Below are 18,280 nucleotides of genomic sequence, written 5' to 3' on the forward strand. Positions count from 1 at the left end.
GTATATGTATGCCCTAAATCTAAAATAAAAGTTGAAATTATTTTTATCTCCATTTAATTGATTCATCTCTTTATTGCTTCACTTAGCTTCACTTCATTTGTTCATTGCCTCTAAGAAACTCCTGCAGATATTGTACAAACACTCACACAACAAAAAGGCAAGTTCTGTTTGTCAGAATAGTGATAGTATTATGAAATAACGGCAAAAATATATCAGTTTTGAATACACTAACATTCTCTACTAAGATAATTAATGTCAATTAGGACATTTGGTTCCGTTATTCTTTACTTATACCCTATGAAGCATTTTAAGGCGACTGATACTTTCAAATGTTTTATTTTAATCTGGTTAATAATTATGTTCACTACATAGTTAGGAAAACATATAAAATCTAAGTTTTAGCCGAAATTAATTATTAAATATTAAGATTATGAAAACTTGAAGAGCACTTTACAGTAAGACTAAACTAGTTCACTACCTTAACTTTCTAGAAAGGATATCTTGAACTCATGATAGGAAATTGAAAAATTTTTATACATAGTGAATTGAACAAGTACTTCTTATAGTTTAAACATTTCTATCAGCAACAGTGACAAAGGCGCTTAGAACAATGCAAATTTTAATACACATAAAAATTAAATACGGAAATGTGTAACTGTATACTAATTTACGTAGCATACTTTCTATGCATATACCATACCAGAACAACACCTCCTGCATAGTTTGCATCACACATCTTCCCTTGAAATGTTGCACCAACATAATTTGACTTTTCTCTGTAACTTAAGTTTAAAAAGGGATCATAATCATATAATTTTGTAAAAATTAATATGAATTTTTATAAGACAAATTTTACATTTATGATAATCATTAATATTTCCATCTAACATTAATGTAACATAGCATAAGATGTGACTAAATCTTTCTGCTTCTTTTAAAAACAATAAAATAAATTTTAAAAACAAATAAAGTGTATTTTATATGGATTTCTGTAACATAACAAAGATTCATTTTACGTAGATTTTAAAAAACTAAAACAGAAAAACTGAAGAAAAAACAAAAAATAATAAAAATAAATAAAATTCCTTAGAAGTAAAAAGCTAAGGCAATGCAACTGGTTAATGAGCAGAATCACTCTATGGACTAAAGTCTCTCATTATTCAGACAAAATTAGCCTTCCAGAGACATGAAAAAGGCATGTCATATTTATGGGACAGAAGATAAAAAGTAAAATGTTTAAAACTCCATGCTTAATCTTAAAAACTGTCTCTCTCTATATATATATATATACATATATATACACACATATAATATATATATATTCTGAATATTGATAAAAGAAAAACAGAGTCTATTAAATAGAAAGGAAGGCTAATGTACTAAAACCTTAAGCACAGTGCAGATATATTAGAGATATTAAAACATAGTGTTTCAATTACTTTTCTTACTTTTTAATTTACAACAACAAATCATAAGAAGAAGGCTGAATTACTATATTTATAGAATTCAGATGTTTCTCCAAGTAGATATTGTGAAAATTTTATGTATTGTGTGAGATATTTAATAATGTGGTATATACTCTAGGGAAAGAAGTAATATGGGAACAAGATTGAGGAGTGAGTTTTAACTTCAAACCTATAAATAAATTGATATCAGTAATTCCAATATAAATACCATGTTGTGAAAAATATTTACATGGTGTGTGTAAGAAAAAAATAGATTTTTTTAATACACATTTATCAACAGTCAGATAGTCGGTCAAATTGCATAAATTTTCTTCAGATAAACTTTATATAATGTCAAGATATCCTTACACAAGTAAAAATGCCACATCATGAGGACGTAAAACAAGATAAGATGTTTTCCATCTTAAAAATGTGTGTAATAACTCATTAGCTTCTCCAGTGGTTGCAATTTTATTTTCATCTATCCAAAGCTCCAATGAAGACAGAATAATTGTAATATTAAATGAAACAAAAATCTAAAATAGAAAACATACAAAAATATGTTCAAAAGTCACAGTTTTTAAAAATTAGATATATATGTTTGAAAACAAATTTATGATAAATATTAAACAACTAAACTATAAGTCTGCATTTCATCTTTTAAAGTAGATTAGTAAGTTTAAAATGTTACTAATAATAAAAGTAATACTTGAGATTTTATAATGCTTGCATTTAAGGAAGCCCCATACCCCATGCTTTATATAATTTAAGTCTTACAGTAGCCAAATTACGTGCATACAATTATTATTATTCCCACTTCAGATAAGTAAAATTTAAAATAAAACTTAATTTCCCCTACGCCACACAACATGTGGATTCATGTAGTGTCATAATGAGGTGTAGAAATTGTTTTAGTAACACAAGAAGTGCGAAAGTACTAAGAAGCAAACACTTACAGCATTCGTCAATCCAATCAACTGGAAAATTTTTTGAGCGACAACAGTTGTATCAGACCCCATATGATTATACTGTAAAATATTATTACATTTTAGATGTAAATATATATTGCTTAACATTTAATGATTGTTATTGTTTCATTTAAAATTCAATTTGGTGAAGTAATAAATTATTTAAATTACAAACATATTAGTTTTTAGACATTATTTTCTTATACAAATTATATGTTATATGTTCAGTATAAAAACTGAAAAATATGAATTGAAATTTATATTTTTTCCATAGAAATTTAAAAATTTTAAACATTATAAAAAGGTATAATTCTACTATCAATAAAATAATTATAATAATTATTAAAAGAAAAGTTTAGCTCTAAACCAGAATGTTTAGATGTGTGTAGAGGAGACATAGTACATTTTTGAAGATACAATTCACCTAAAAGTAAAGGAACTTAAAAGATATACCATACAAACAGCACTAATAAGAGAGCTAGGATGTCTATCAGGAAGATATAAAAATTATAAACATGTATGCATCCAAAAACAGAGCCAGAGAATTACACAAGGCAAAAAATAACAGAATTGAAGGGAGAAATAGAAAATTTAACAATCGTATTTAAAGACTTAAGTAAACAGCTTTCAATAATAGAATACCTAGGCAAAAATATCAACAGAGATATTGAAGACTATAACAAAATTATAAGGCAATAGATATCTATAGCACATTTCACTATAAAACAGCAAATATGCATTTTTTTAAGTGCCCATGGATCATGATCCAGAAATAAAGCACAGAAATATGAAAATTATTCAGAATGTCCATAACAATTTTAAATAAGAACAAAGTTGGAGGATTCACATATCTCAATTTCAAAACTAACTATAAACTACAGTAACCAAGACAATTTGTTACTGGCCTTTTATTAGATTTACAGATCAGTGAAATTGAGTGCCCAGAAATAGATTCTAACATTTACAGTCAATTAATATTTGAAGAAGAATCCAAGAAAATCAAATGGAGAAAGATTAAGTTTTCAAAATTAAAAACTTCCTGCTTCAAATGACATCATCAAGAAAACAAAAAGACAACCTTCAGAAATGGTAAAAATATTTGCAAAATATATATCCCATAAAGATCTAGTATATAGAATATATAAAGAATATTTACAACTAACAACAAAAAGGCAACCTAATTAAAACATGTGCAAATAATGTGAATAGACATTTCTCCAAATAAGATATGCAAATGACTAGTACACAAATGCAAATATTCTCAATTTCATTGTGTATTAGGGAAATGTAAATCAAAACCACAAAGAGAAACAAATTCACATCCATTAGAATCACTGTAATTCAAAAGACACACATTGACAAGTGTTGGTGAGGATGTGAAGAAATTGGAATTCTTATGCATGCTGATGGAAATATAAAATGGAGCAACCATTTTTGAAGACAGTTTGTCAAACGTGAAAAGGAGTTATCTTATAATCCAACAATTCACAGTTCTCATTCTTCACACCTATCCAATATGAGTTAAAATCCATGGCCACACAAAAATTTGTACACAAATGTTTATAGTAATGTTATTCATAATAGCTTAAAAGTGGAAAAAGTGAAATGTCCATCAACTAATGAATAGGTAACCAAATTGCGATACAATAGGCTATTTTACAGTAAGAAGAAACGCAGTACTAATCCATGCCATAACATGTATAAACCTGAAAATCACTATGGTAAATGAAAAAATAGTCATAAATCATTACATATTGTATGATACCATTTAAATGAAATGTGCAAAACAGAAAAATCTGTATATTCAAAAAGTAAATTAGTGATTGCTTGGCCTGTGGTACAGGAAAGTAAGGGCAGAGGGATTGGGAGTAATTGCTAATGGATGCAAAGTCTTTTTATAAGGTGATGAATATTCTAAAATTAGATTATTGTTATTATTGTTTGCACAAATCTGTAAATATACTAAAAACCATGGAATTTTACATTTCACATAGTTTAACATCATAAAATATAAATTACATTTCAATAAAGATTTTTAAAAACAACATCAAAAAAGAAGCAGTTAGAACTTCCAAATTTTCTCCTCTTTTCAAGGAGATTAGTGGTACATCTCTCCACTATAAGCAGGTTATAATGAAGGGCCTTTGGAAAGGGAACAACTCCTGAAAAGAGAGAGATTACATGTAATATTTTAATGTCCCCAATTAACACTCCAACCACATGTTTAATTATTAGTGCTTTTCCCCCATGACAAAAATATGAAGATACAGAGCTTACCCAAAGAAAGAGCAGAGTGCTCCCCACTTGAAAATCCCATGCATCTAAACAGTTTTCAACTTTGATTTTAACATCTAAATATTGAAATATAATTATAACACTTACAATTTAAAAAAAAAAGGATGTAAGGCCTCAAATGGGGTGACTTATGCTAAAGTTTCATGTCAATAAACTAAAACCTAAGTTGTTTACTTGAAAGATCTGACCTTTCAAGAATCCAGGGAGAGATAATAGCCAAGCAGGCCAGTTTTAAAAAAAACAGAACATTCTCAGTAACCAATCAAAAGGGGCCCAGTTAATCTAAGTTAGCATGATAAGAATGTCCTCTCTGCTTTAACCCATATAAAGAATGTAGCCTGATGCTAACAAGTCTATTTTTGCACTATTGCTGTTTCCTCATTTCTGATAAATCTGCCTGACACAGCTTATGTCGCCTGGGTGCTGCCTGGTTCATGAATTGTATTGAAAATCAGTTAGATCTTTGAAACTCAGCTTGTTAGGATTCTGCTCACTGACAGTCTTTGAAGACGGTATCTGAAGGAGGCTTGTGGCTATCCCTGTAACCCATTAGGTATGCAGATGAGGTGACTGCTGGCTCCTTTAGACTTCTCTGCCTTCCTCACCAAACCCAGAATTTGTCACTAAGTTCCTCTTGAATTTCAGCTGTACTCTCTTCATTGAGCTCTCTGATACTTTTGGCTTTCCAGTTCAAGGTCCTTTTGTGTTGTAGCAAAGCATATGACCTTTGGGTGTTTTGTGGTGCTCCATTAGACAGACAAAGGCTGAAGCTTTAGAGGTAAAGGATAGCTGTTGCCACATTCACAGGGATTTTGTTTCTCTCCTCCTTGTTTCTTGTCTTATATGCAAAGGTAAAAAAAATCATTGGCTATATTGGTCAAAGGAATCTCAGAGCTGAGCCACAACTTGTCTGATGGGTATGGATCAAACACTTAAAAACTGTTAAAGTGTCTGCCACCTAAAACTAGGATTCCTGTGTTAGGATAAGTTGGTGACAGAATGGGTTAGCTTGACACTAGTGCACTTGCCACTTGCCAGCTTCAAGAAAAATTTCCATTCAGTGAAGAATACTATAAAATATCACACAACACAGCAGTGTAGCACTACCATCTTGGGCTTTTTTTTTTTCTCAGCTCCAAGAAACCCAAGACACAATACAAGAATGGGATCTTTACATTCTAAAGTATCCAGTACTCTATCTTCTGGTATACGTGCTTCTCTTATGTTCAAAATGTATGTTCCTGGAAGCTGTAAATATTTACAAAAAAAAAAAAATGGCAAAACCTTACTAAACATAATTTAGAATTGCAATGGCTTTTATGAGGAATGTTATAATTGCACAAAATCATCCATCTAAGAGGTGCACATGAAAATAAGCACTCCCAAATTAGGCATAGAGAATGGTACATCTATTTGCATTGATATGTAGTAGTTTCTATAAGACCTCAGGATTCTAAAATAGCTTCACTAAAATATTCTTTACAAGAGACTGTAAGACTGATGAAACCCCTATTGTCCCTCTCTTTCCTCCTCTGCTTACTAACATTTTCACTTAGTCGAATTCCCTCCTCAAAGAACAAAATAAAGGTTGATAAATGCCTTGTGAAGTTAGGCCCTCAAATCAATCAGATGTGCTTCTTTAACCACCTTTATATCTTGGTCAAGATCTTGAGCTCAGAGCAGTGGCTAAAGGCATTGCTGGTCTACTAGAAAATCCCAAGAAACCATCCCCAAAGTATTTTGTCCAAAAAAAAAAAAAAAAAAAAAATCGTGAAAGGACTGCAAATCAATTTTATAAATAGAAAAAGAATGAACCAGCCTCTGACTATAAGTTAAGATTAAAAGCACTATTTTTAAAACATTCTGGTCTATGCATGTTGAGCCCATACATAGAAAATGCTTTTTCTGCCGTCCGTGGTAATAGGTTTAACTCTGAATTCAGTAATCTAGTTAAAAAACACAAACTGGGTCGGGAAGACAGTGATATAGCCAAAATATGCCTTTATGGCACAATGACTAACTCTAGTCAGTTATTTTGAGACCTCTTTAGAAGAAAAAGTTGCATAAAATCTCCATGTATAAGGGATCCTCCCTCCCTGCACCAGGATTAAAATCATAGAAACTCTTACTTTGGAGAAAAGGCATTGGCTTAAATCTACATAGCAAGCCTTGCATTTATGTTTGAGATGCTTTTCATGAACATGTTGTCTTAATGGACTTTTACCCCCACCTTATTTATTTCAGCAAATGATAGTATTTAGGTCTGAAGTCTACGTTCTGTGCCTTTTAAGTGTTAATTCTCTACCTTATCATACTTAAATGCCATCCCTTTAGAAATGCAAAATGAGAGCAGCCATCTGTAGATTGTTATTAAGAAATAGAATGAATAAAATGGACCTTAATTGGGTTAAAACAAAAGTTTTAATGTAACATTACCAAGGGATGGATGGACCAAAGGGACACCTTGGCTACTTCCCTAACATTAAAGGGTGTTAAGCAAGTCTGCCCTATTTATCCATTGGGAGAATTTTTTAAGCTAGAAGGCAGAGATTACAATGAGAAACCTGACTTGTAACCACTTGAGGCAATGGTCAGGTAGGTTAATCAAGATCAAGACTGAAAAAAGGACAAGGGTCCTTGGCTCAACTCACTGATAAGGACTCAAAGTCTTTTGCATAAGAGTAGGTAAAATGGTCAGGGCAAAAGAAGTTTCCAGACTCCTTGATATGGGAGCCTCTTGTGCTGTGGTGCCAAAATCTATTGGTAAAGACCTCACTTGGGCTACAATTTGATTGAGAGAACAAAAATATAAGGATTGATAGGTTTCGAACTAGAGAATTTCTATTTGAGGGACATTAACTAAAGTTGCCATGTCACATTTCCTCAGACTAAGGAAAGTCTATACAGCCCATAATGTCCAACAATGGGCAGAAATAGCCTCGTCAGAGAAACAGTTTGATAGAGAAGTGAAATGGAAATTTGGAAGATTTGTTGTCTAAAAAGGAAGAGGGTGACAACAATTGGAAAAGTGACAAAAAAAAATCTTAAAAGTCAGTTTTAGCCATCTGGGTGAATAATCTTGTTCCATTAGCTACAAATATAATTCTGATCCAGATTTGCATGTGTTTTTATGAACTAGTGAGTTTTGTGTGTTACTGTATCAGGCATATGGCTAAAATTTTAGACTAAAAACTGCAAGATCTGCTTCTGTGTATGTTGATGTATGCCTTTTTGTATGTCATATGTACAGAGTATTTTTCTATCTTCAAATGGTATTGCCAACATTAATATATGTTAAGGATCTCTATTTAATTGACTTGAAGAAAATAAGTGTTTATATAAATGAAATATTCCTAAAACTGCTAGAAATATGGGAATGAATTCAAATGCTTTTCATGTACACTTGTTTGTGGATAACTTCAGTGCATGAAAAGTTAGCTAAAGCATGCTGGTTTATTTAAAATAAGGGAGGAGACCACCCCTCATATCGTCTTTTGCTCAATTTCTGCCTCCAAAGAAAGAAAAAGTAAAAACTAAAAGGCAGAAATGAAATCCACAGGCAGACAGCCTGGCGCCGCACCATGGGACTGGTAGTTAAAGATCGACCCCTGACCTAACTGGTTATGTTATCTATAGATTCCAGGCATTGTATGGAAAAGCACTGTGAAAATCCCTATCCTGTTTTGTTCTGATCTAGTTACTGGTGCATGCAGCCCCCAGTCACGTACCCCCTGCTTGCTCAATCAATCATGACCCTCTCATGCACACCCCCTTAGAGTTGTGAGCCCTTAAAAGGGACAGGAATTGCTCACTCAGGGAGCTTGACTCTTGAGACAGGAGTCTTGCCAATGCTCCTGGCTGAATAAACCGCTTCCTTCTTTAACTCGGTGTCTGAGGGGTTTTGTCTGCGGCTTGTCCTGCTACCAAAATAGACAAGTCTTTGGAGTTGTCAGCATTTTCTACCTAGGTTTCCTAATATAATAATTTCATGTTATCTCTATATTATGCAATTCATAAACAAGAAAAATAATTCAATGATGAATAGCTTTGTTTTGTGTTATACTTTATCTACTAAAAAAAATATCTCCCTAAATATCTTTGGTAATTTACACTTTTAAAGTTTTGCTAAGTTAAGTTGAAGAATAGATAATTATGGACTATCTAGATCATTTTCAAATAAGGCAAATGGTGAAACATCAATTTCTGAACATATATGTAAGCTGTAAACACAAAATAAAATTCTAAGGCCACCAATCATCTGAATGACCCCTCCTCTTGGCTATAGCATTCCAAAATTAATCTGAAAAACAAGTTCAGGCCATGATGGGAAGAGGGGTGGGGGTCAGACATGCCTCAGTATACCTCCTGCTTTTTAGAATTCAGGAAAAGACAACAGCACAGACCTTAAGTCTGATAAGAAACATTTACAATCTATTCTCTCTGAAGCCTGCTACCTGGAGGCTTCATCTGCATGATAAAACCTTGGTCTCCACAACCCTTAATTGGAAACCAGACATTTCTTTCTATTGATAACTCCTTCAATCATTTAACAATCAGAAATTTTTAACTCTACCTATGACCTGGAAGAACCTGCTTCAATTTTTACTGCCCTTCCAGACTGAACCAATGTAAATCTTACATATATCATTTGATGTATTATGTCTCCCTAAAATCCATAAAAGCAAGCTGTACCCCAACCACCATGGGCACAAGTCATCAGGACCTCCTAAGACTGTGTTAAGGGCATGTTCTTAACCTTGGCAAAATAAACTTTCTAAATTGATTGGTACCCATCTCAGATATTTTGTGGTTCACAAAGTTTATATACTTTTGGCATCTTGTTTTTATATGGTATAAAGAAGCTAAAAATATTTGGATTTGTAAATAGACATGAAAAATTGTACCATAAAGAAACACGTTTCTCACTGCACTTACATAATAATTAGGCCCAAGTTTAATGAGACTAGATTTATTCTGCAAACCCAATGGTCTTTCTTTGATTATCTTTAGTAGAAACGGGGAAGCTGTAGAGAGAAAAAGAACACGTGTCAGAAATAGAGTATATACACTCATTATTAGATTCTCTTTTTTTTCCCTTTATTTCTTCTTCTAAAAAAAAACAGGATACATGTGCAGAATGTGCAGGTTTATTACATAGGTATATGTGTGCCATGGTGGTTTCCTACACCTATTGACTCATCCTCTAAGTTCCCTCCCCTCAGCCCCCACCCCACAACAGGCCCTGGTATGTGTTGTTCCACTCTCTGTGTCCTTGCATTCTCAATGTTCAGCTCCCACTTATGAGGGAGAACATGCGGTGTTTGGTTTTCTGTTCCTGTGTTAGTTGGCTGAGGATGATGGCTTCCAGCTTCATCCATGTCCCTGCAAAGGACACAGTCTCATTCCTTTTTTAGGTAGCATAGTATTCCATGGTGTATATGTACCACGTTTTCTTTATCCAGTCTATTATTGATGGGCATTTGACTTGGATCCATGTCTTTGCTATTGTAAGTAGTGCTGCAATAAATATACGTGAGCATGTGTCTTTAGGGTAGAATGATTTATATTCCTTTGAGTATATACCCAGTAATGGGATTGCTGGGTCAAATGGTATTTTGGGTTCTAGACCCTTGAGGAATCTCCATACTGTCTTCCACAATAACTGAACTAATTTACATTCCCACCAATAGTGTAAAAGTGTTCCTATTTCTCCACAGCATCTCCAGCATCTATTATTTCCTGACTTTTTAATAATCGCCATTCTGACTTGTGTGACATGGTATCTCATTGTAGTTTTGACTTGAATTTCTCTGATGATTAGTGATGTGGAGCTTTTTTTTCCATATGTTCATTGGCCAGATAAATGTCTTCTTTTGAGAAGTGTCTGTTCATATCCTTTGCCCACTTTTTGATGGGGTTGTTTTTTTTCTTGTAAATATGTTTAAGTTCCTTGTAAATTCTGGATATTAGACTTTTGTCAGATGGGTAGATTGCAAAAATTTTCTCCCACTCTGTACTCCGTAGGTTGCCTGTTCACTCTGATGATAGTTTCTTTTGCTGTGCAGAAGCTCTTTAGTTTAATTAGATCCTATTTGTCAATTCTGGCTTTTGTTGCAATTGCTTTTGGTATTTTTGTCAAGAAGTCTTCACCCATGCCTATTTCCTGAATGGTATTGCCTAGGTTTTCTTCTAGGGTGTTTATGGATTTGGGTTTTACATTTAAGTCTTTAATCCACCTTAAGTTAATTTTTGTATAAGGTGTAAGGAAGGGGTCCAGTTTCAGTTTTCTGCATATGGCTAGCCAGTTTTCCCAGCACCATTTACTGAATCGGAGATCCTTTCCTCATTGCTTGTTTTCGTCAGGATTGTCAAAGACCAGATGGTTGTAGATGTGTAGAGTTATTTATGAGGTCTCTGTTCTGTTCCATTGGTCTCTATGTCTGCTTGGTACCAGTACCATGCTGTTTTGCTTACTGTAGCCTTGTAGTATGGTTTGAAGTCAGGTAGCTTGATGCCTCCAGCTTTGTTGTTTTTGCTTAGGATTTTCTTTGCTATATGGGGTCTTCCTTGATTGCATATGAAATTTAAAATAGTTTTTTCTAATTCTGTGAAGAATGTCAATGGTAGTTTTATGTGAATAGTATTGAATCTATAAATTACTTTGGGCAGTATGGCCATTTTCATGATATTGATTTTTCCTATCAATGAGGATGGAATGTTTTTCCATTTGTTTGTGTCCTCTTTTATTTCCTTGACTTTTATTTCTCTTTGAAGAGGTCCTTCACATCCTTTGTTAGCTGTATTCCTAGGTATTTTATTTTCTTTGTAGCAATTGCAAATGGGAGTTCATTTATGATTTGACTCTCTGTTTGCCTATTGTTGGTGTAAAGGAATGCTTGTGATTTTTGCACATTGATTTTGTATCCTGAGATTTTGCTGAAGTTGTTTATCAGTTGAAGAAGCTTTTGGGCTTAGATGGTGGGATTTTCTAAACATAAAATTATGTCATCTGCAAACAGACAACTTCACTTACTCTCTTTTTATTTGAATACACTTTATTTCTTTCTCTTGCCTGATGGCCCTGGCCAGAACTTCCAATACTATGTTGAATAGGAGTAGTAAGAGAGGGCATCCTTGGCTTGTACAAGTTTTCAAAGGGAATGCTTCCAGTTTTTGCCCATTCAGTATGATATTGGCTGTGGGTTTGTCATAAATAGCTCTTATTATTTTGAGATATATTCCATCAATATCTAGTTTATTGAGGGTTTTTAACATGAAGGGATATTGAATTTTATCAAAGGCCTATTCTGCATCTAGTGAGATAATAATATGGTTTTTGTCTTTGGTTCTGTTTATGTGATGGATTACATTTATTGATTTAGGTATGTTGAACCAGCCTTGCATCCCAGGGATGAAGCTGGCTTGATTTTGGTGGATAAGGTTTTTGATGTGCTGTTAGATTTGGTTTGCCAGTATTTTATTGAGGATTTTTGCATTGATGTTCATCAGGGATATTGGCCTGAAGTTTTCTTTTTTTGTTGTGTCTCTTCCTGGTTTTGGTATCAGGATGATGCTGGCTTCATCAAATGAGTTAGGGAGGAGTCCCTCCTTTTCAATTGTTTGGAATAGTTTCAGAAGTAATGGTACCAGCTCCTCTTTGTATTTCTGGTAGCATTCAGCTGTGAATCTGTCTGGTCCTGGGCTTTTTTTTGGTTGTCAGGCTATTAACTACTGCCTCAATTTCAGAGCTTGTTATTGGTCTATTCAGAGACTCAACATCTTCCTGGTTTAGTCTTGGTAGGGTGTATGCATCTAGGAACTTATCCATTTCTTCTAGACTCTCCAGTTTTTTTTGCATAGAGGTGTTTATACTATTCTCTGATGGTAGCTTGTATTTCCATGGGGTCAGTGGTGATATCCCCTTTATCATTTTTTTATTGTGTCTGGTTCTTCTCTCTTTTCTTCTTTATTAGTCTAATTTGATGGCACTGTGGTCTGAGAAACTGTTATGATTTCAGTTCTTTTGCATTTGCAGAAGAGTGTTTTACTTCCAATTATGTGGTTGATTTTAGAATAAGTTCCATGTGGCACTGCAAAGAATGTATATTCTGTTGATTTAGGGTAGAGAGTTCTGTAGACATCTACTAGGTTCACTTGGTCCAGAGCTAATATCAACTCCTGAATATCCTTGTTAATTTTCTATCTTGTTGATCTGTCTAATACTGACAGTGGGGTGTTAAAGTCTCCCACTATTATTGTGTGGGAGTCCAAGTCTCTTTGTAGATCTCTAAGAACTTGCTTTATGAACCTGGGTGCTCCTGTATTGGGTGCATATATATTCAGAATAGTTAGCTCTTCTTGTCAAATTGTTCCCTTTACCCTTATGTAGTGTCCTTCTTTGTCTTTTCTGATCTTTGTTGGTTTAAAGTCTGTTTTGTCAGAGACTAGGAATACAACCATTTTTTTCTTTCCATTTACTTGGTAAATATTCCCCCATCCCTTTATTTTGAGCCTGTGTGTCTTTGCACGTAAGATGGGTCTCCTGAGTACAGCACACCAATGAGTCCTGACTCCTTATCCAATTTGCCAGCTTGCGTCTTTTAATTGGGACATTTAGCTCATTTACACTTAAGATTACTATTGCTATGTGTGAATGTGATCCTGTCACATGGTGCTATTTGGTTATTTTGCACACTGGTTGATGCAGTTTCTTTGTAGTGCCATTGGTCTTTAAGTTTTGGTGCGTTTTTGCAGTGGCTGCTACTGGTTTTTCCTTTCCATATAATGTGCTTCCTTCAGGAGCTTTTGCAGGACAGACCTGGTAGTAAAGAAATCCCTCAGCATTTGCTTGTCTGGAAAGACTTTTATTTCTTTTTCACTTATGATGCTTAATTTGGCTGGATATTAAATTCTGGATTGAAAATTCTTTTCTTTAAGAATGTTGAATATTGGCTCCCAATTTCTTCTGGCTTGTAGAGTTTCTGCTGAGAGGTCTGCTGTTAGTCTGATGGGCTTCCCTTTGTAGGTGACTTGGTGTTTCTCTCTGGCTGCCCTTAACAGTTTTTCCTTCATTTCAACCTTGGAGAATCTGATGACTATGTGTCTTGGAGTTGATTTTCTCATGGTGTACTTTAACAGTGTTCTCTGTATTTCCTGAATTTGCATGTTGGCCTGTCTTCCTAGGTTAAGGAAGTTCTCCTGGATAATATACTGAAGTGTGTTTTCCAGCTTGCTTCCATTCTCCCCATCTCCTTCTGATACTCCAGTCAATCTTAGGTTTAGTCTTTTTATGAAGTCCCATATTTTTTGAAGGTTTTGTTCATTCCTTTTCATTCTTTTCTCTGTTCTTGTCTGGATGTCTTGTTTCAGTAAGGTGGTCTTCAAACTCTTATATCCTTTCTTCTACTTGGTCAATTCAGCTGTTGATACTTGTGTATGCTTCACGAAGTTCTCGTGCTGTGTTTCTCAGCTCCATCAGATCGTTTATGTTCCTCTCTAAACTGGTTATTCTAGTTAGCAATTCCTCTGACCTTTTATCAAGGTTCTTAGCTTCTTTGCATTAGGTTAGAACATGCTCCTTTAGCTAATCATAGTTTTTTATTAACCATCTTCTGTCAATTACTCCATATGATCCTCTGTGCCAGTTCTGTGCCCTTGATGGAGAGACACTGCAATCATTTGGAGGAGAAGAGGCTCTCTGGGCTTTTGAGTTTTCAGCATTTTTTTCATTGATTATTTCTCATATTTGTGAGTTTGTCTAGTTTTGATCTTTGAGGCTGCTGAACCTTGGATGAGGTTTTTGTGGGGGCCTTTTGTTGTTGATGCTGTTGTTGCCACTTTCGGCTTGTTTTTCTTTCAATAGTCAGGTCCCTCTTCTGTAGGGCTGCTGCAGTTTGCTGGGGGTTCACTTCAGACCCTATTCATCTGATTTGCTCCTGTGCATGGAGACGTCACTCAAGAAGGCTGGAGAGCAGCCAAGATGGGTACCTTCTCCTTCTTCTGGGACCTCTGACCTTGAGGGGCACCTACCTGATCCCAGTAGGATTACTCCTCTATAGGGGGTCTGACAACCCCTCTTGGAAGGTCTCACCCAGTTGGGTGGCATGGGGAGTAGGACTTGTTTAATGAAGGACTTTGTTCCTTGGTGGAGAGGGTGTGTTTTACGAGGGGGAAACCCATTCATCTGGGCTGTTCGGATAACTCAGAACTACCAGGAGGAGAGGCTAATTCTGCTGGTCCACAGAGACTGGGGCCGCCCCTCCCCCTGGGGGCTCAGGCCCAGGGAGATCCGGGTTCTGTCCCTGAGCCTCTGGCTGGAGTTATTGGAGATGCTGCAGGGAAGCCCCACCCACTGAGGAGGATGTGTCAGGATTAGACCTAGAGAGGCACGCTGGCCGCATACTGCCACAGCCAGTGTGTTGGGCAGTGGGAACAAATCTTGGGAACAAGCCATCCAGCCTTCCTGGTTCCAGCAGGGGAAAAGAGCAGCCTGGGACTATAGAAATGGGTGCCGCCCTTCCCCCGCCCAGGGAGCTTAGGCAGTTGCTAGTCCCAGAGCTGGCTGCTGCCCCTCCCCCAAGGAGCTCAAATGGCGTAGACAGCAGGCAGCCTCAGCCAGTGCTGGCTGCCCCTCCCTGGGGAGTTAGGGTAGGCTTAAGCATATTCCAGCTGAGAGGCTGTAAGAATCTGCGTGTTCCATGGTTGAGACACTAGGCCCCAGTGGCGTGGGTTCACAAGTGGGATCCATGGGTTGCACAGTTCCGTGGGAAAAGCAGTTTCCCCAGCTGGGTTGTGTGCTCACTCACTGCCTCCCTTGGCTGGGGGGAGGGGATTCCCCTTCCCCGTGCGGCTCCCAGGTGGGCTGCCACACCGCACTGCTCTTCCTTCTTTCCGTGGGTCATGCCAGCCTTCTAGTCAATTTTGATGAAAGAACCTGGATACCCTGGTTGCCGCTGAAGGATTCACAAGCCTCTTATGGCTTTTTTTCAATGGGAGACTCCGAATGCTGCTGCTTCAAGTCGGCCATCTTGGCCCCCCCACCTCATTATTAGATTCTAGCTCTGTTCATTGTTTTTGAGGTTTTGTTACCCACCTATAAACTGACCTGAATCCTGAATTCTTCTTATTTCCTCCAGTATCTGTGTGTGACCCTTCACACTCACATCTGCAGTTTTCTGCACTTTTCTGACTTGGAATCACTAAAAACGAAAACTACCTTTATTACTGGAGCCCCTACAAACTGGAGCTGGACAACTTGATGTAAATCTTAAGAGAAAACCTTTGTGCCCAATGTGCGAGACACTCAGAGAGTTCACCAAAGCACCTGGTGCTATAACCAGGGACTCCCTAACTGCAAACCAGAAAAAAAATAGGCTTTAAGCTCAGATCTGGAAATATTTTCAACTAACTGCCCTCTGAACTCAGAGAAAAAAAAATCGTTTGTTCTAGCAATCAACTTTTGTTTTTCTTTTGTTATTTTAGTTGATTTGGCTCATGGTGACTTTGAGTCAAAAATTGAACCTCTATAACCAAGAATTATGACCAATTATTGGGTACAATTTTGCTAGTAGTTATTCTAGTAATCTCCGGAGTGCACTGCCTCCTCTCATGAATCTTAATGCTTGCTTGCAGCTATCCCCCACACAACAGTTGATCTAATTCTACAATTAGAACAAGATTGAGAGCAACAGAAAAGATCAACAATGGATCCTGAAATTGTGATTTAAAAATTTCACTCTGAGACTAAATAAAAAACTGCAGCATCATGATGACTGAGAGTGGCACTAATGCCTTAAATTTTGATCAAACCGCTCGGTATCACTGAGTCTGGCAAAAGGTGGAAACTGTTAAAGAAAACATGGCAGGCCCAAAATGAGTCACTCATACTAAAAATCCACATGACCATTTAACTTAAGTTGTTTATTTGTAAGATCTGGCCTTCTGAGAATTCAAGGAAAACATGATAGCCAAATCCCTAAATGGTCCAGTTTTCAAAACAAATAGGGGATTCTCGCAACCAATCCCAAGGTGCCCAGTCAACCTGAGCCAATATAATGACGTTCCCTCTGTTTTATCCCGTACAAGCAGAGTGATCTCATGTTAAACAATCCACTTTTTTTGCGCTGTGCTTCTTCCTTGTTTTTGATAAAGCTGCCTTTAAAAAGGCGACTTTTCTGCTGTGCCTGGAGCTCCTATTTTGAAGACTGGATGATGCCTCGTTCATTAATTGCTGATAAAAGCCAATTCGAACTCTAAAACTCAGTTAGTTGAAATGTCCTTTAGCAAAATTAATTTTGGGGATAGAAATCAGAATCAAAATGAAAATAAGACTAGACTGAAAAGATATTTGGAGTGGTACTGGGATTAGTAAATACCGATGACCCTTTTAAGGAGCGTTATAAGTGAAAGTAAAACATCGACATGTTAGCTGGAGAGAAGGACGATTATCTTTGCTTATTTGTTTTGTTTTGTTTTGTTTTGTTTTTAATATGGAAGAATACTTATTTGCTGATGGCCAAGAACTAATAAGGATTGATGTGGACAAGAATTGTTAGAGCCACATCCTTAAGGAGCTGAGTGTGAATGTGCACATTTGGAATTCTAGTGTTAGACTGGAGCACCATCTCATTCGTGGTAATGGCAAGGAAAACAGAGTACATGATTAAATATCCAGGCTAAGTGTTTGAGAAAGTGACAAGAGTTTGTGGATGTTCTCTTCTGATTTCTTTTATCAGCGAAATATGAGTCAGCAAGGCAAGACAGTGGGGAGCATAATGACGTTTCAGGATTTATGGAACTAAAGTGAGAACATGCCCTATCATTGTGTGCTTTATTGCAGTTGTGAACAAATTATTTGTTGACTTGGATTTAACCAGGTTTGAGGTTTTTCCAGAGAGGCAACTAAAGGGAAAATGGCAAGGGAGTTGCAGGTGTTCGTAGGGAATGACAGTAATCATGAAACCATAGGATATGTGGTTTTCAATGGAAGAACTGAGTACATGGAAAAGGACAATGCAAAAATTGAAGAATTAATGGATAAATGTCTTGGTGGCATAAAATATTAAAGTCTGGAAATGGGAAAGAGAAATATAAGAGGGAGTATTCAAAGATTGAGAGGCTTAAATATAAGAGTAGAGAAGAGTAATGTGATAGCAATCCTGAAGTATAATATATGATGATGAAAGTCAGTGGCTGAGGCAGGTTGATGAACAATACTATTGAAATAGAGAAATCAGGGAATTAAAAAGTAAAGACACTGGAAGAAATAGTTACGTTGACATTAAAATTATAAAAAATTATGATATGAGTATTGTCAAAATATGGGACAGTCATCAAAATGCTAAACACTTCAGTAAAAAATAAGTATGGTAAAGTTTAAAAATAGCTTCATATTTTTGGCTTCTGAATGCATGGTATTTTGCATTCTGGTAAAGTGCATATCTTTACATGTCTTGCTTAAAATACTCTTAAAATACTTGCAGTATCTTAGAGTATACTTCTTCTCTACTCCTTGATGAGATGTGTGGAGTGATCATGATTGTCTTAGTCCATTCAGGCTGCTATAACAAAAAT

General features: G+C 35.9%; 1 protein-coding gene across 1 annotated transcript in view; it reads right to left on the minus strand.

The window, feature by feature from the left end:
* The window catches only part of ADAM2 (ADAM metallopeptidase domain 2), a 94,244-nt gene that overhangs the window by 42,625 nt on the left and 33,339 nt on the right, over positions 1 to 18,280 (minus strand). Inside the window, exons 8-10 of the mRNA XM_519722.8 lie at positions 2,402 to 2,473; positions 1,815 to 1,981; positions 701 to 782 (exon numbers count right to left, since the gene is read on the minus strand). Coding sequence (XP_519722.5) covers positions 701 to 782; positions 1,815 to 1,981; positions 2,402 to 2,473 — 321 coding nt within the window. The remainder of the gene's footprint in view (positions 1 to 700; positions 783 to 1,814; positions 1,982 to 2,401; positions 2,474 to 18,280) is intronic.

This window comes from Pan troglodytes, chromosome 7 (genome assembly GCF_028858775.2).
Source record: "Pan troglodytes isolate AG18354 chromosome 7, NHGRI_mPanTro3-v2.0_pri, whole genome shotgun sequence".
NCBI lineage: Eukaryota > Metazoa > Chordata > Mammalia > Primates > Hominidae > Pan > Pan troglodytes.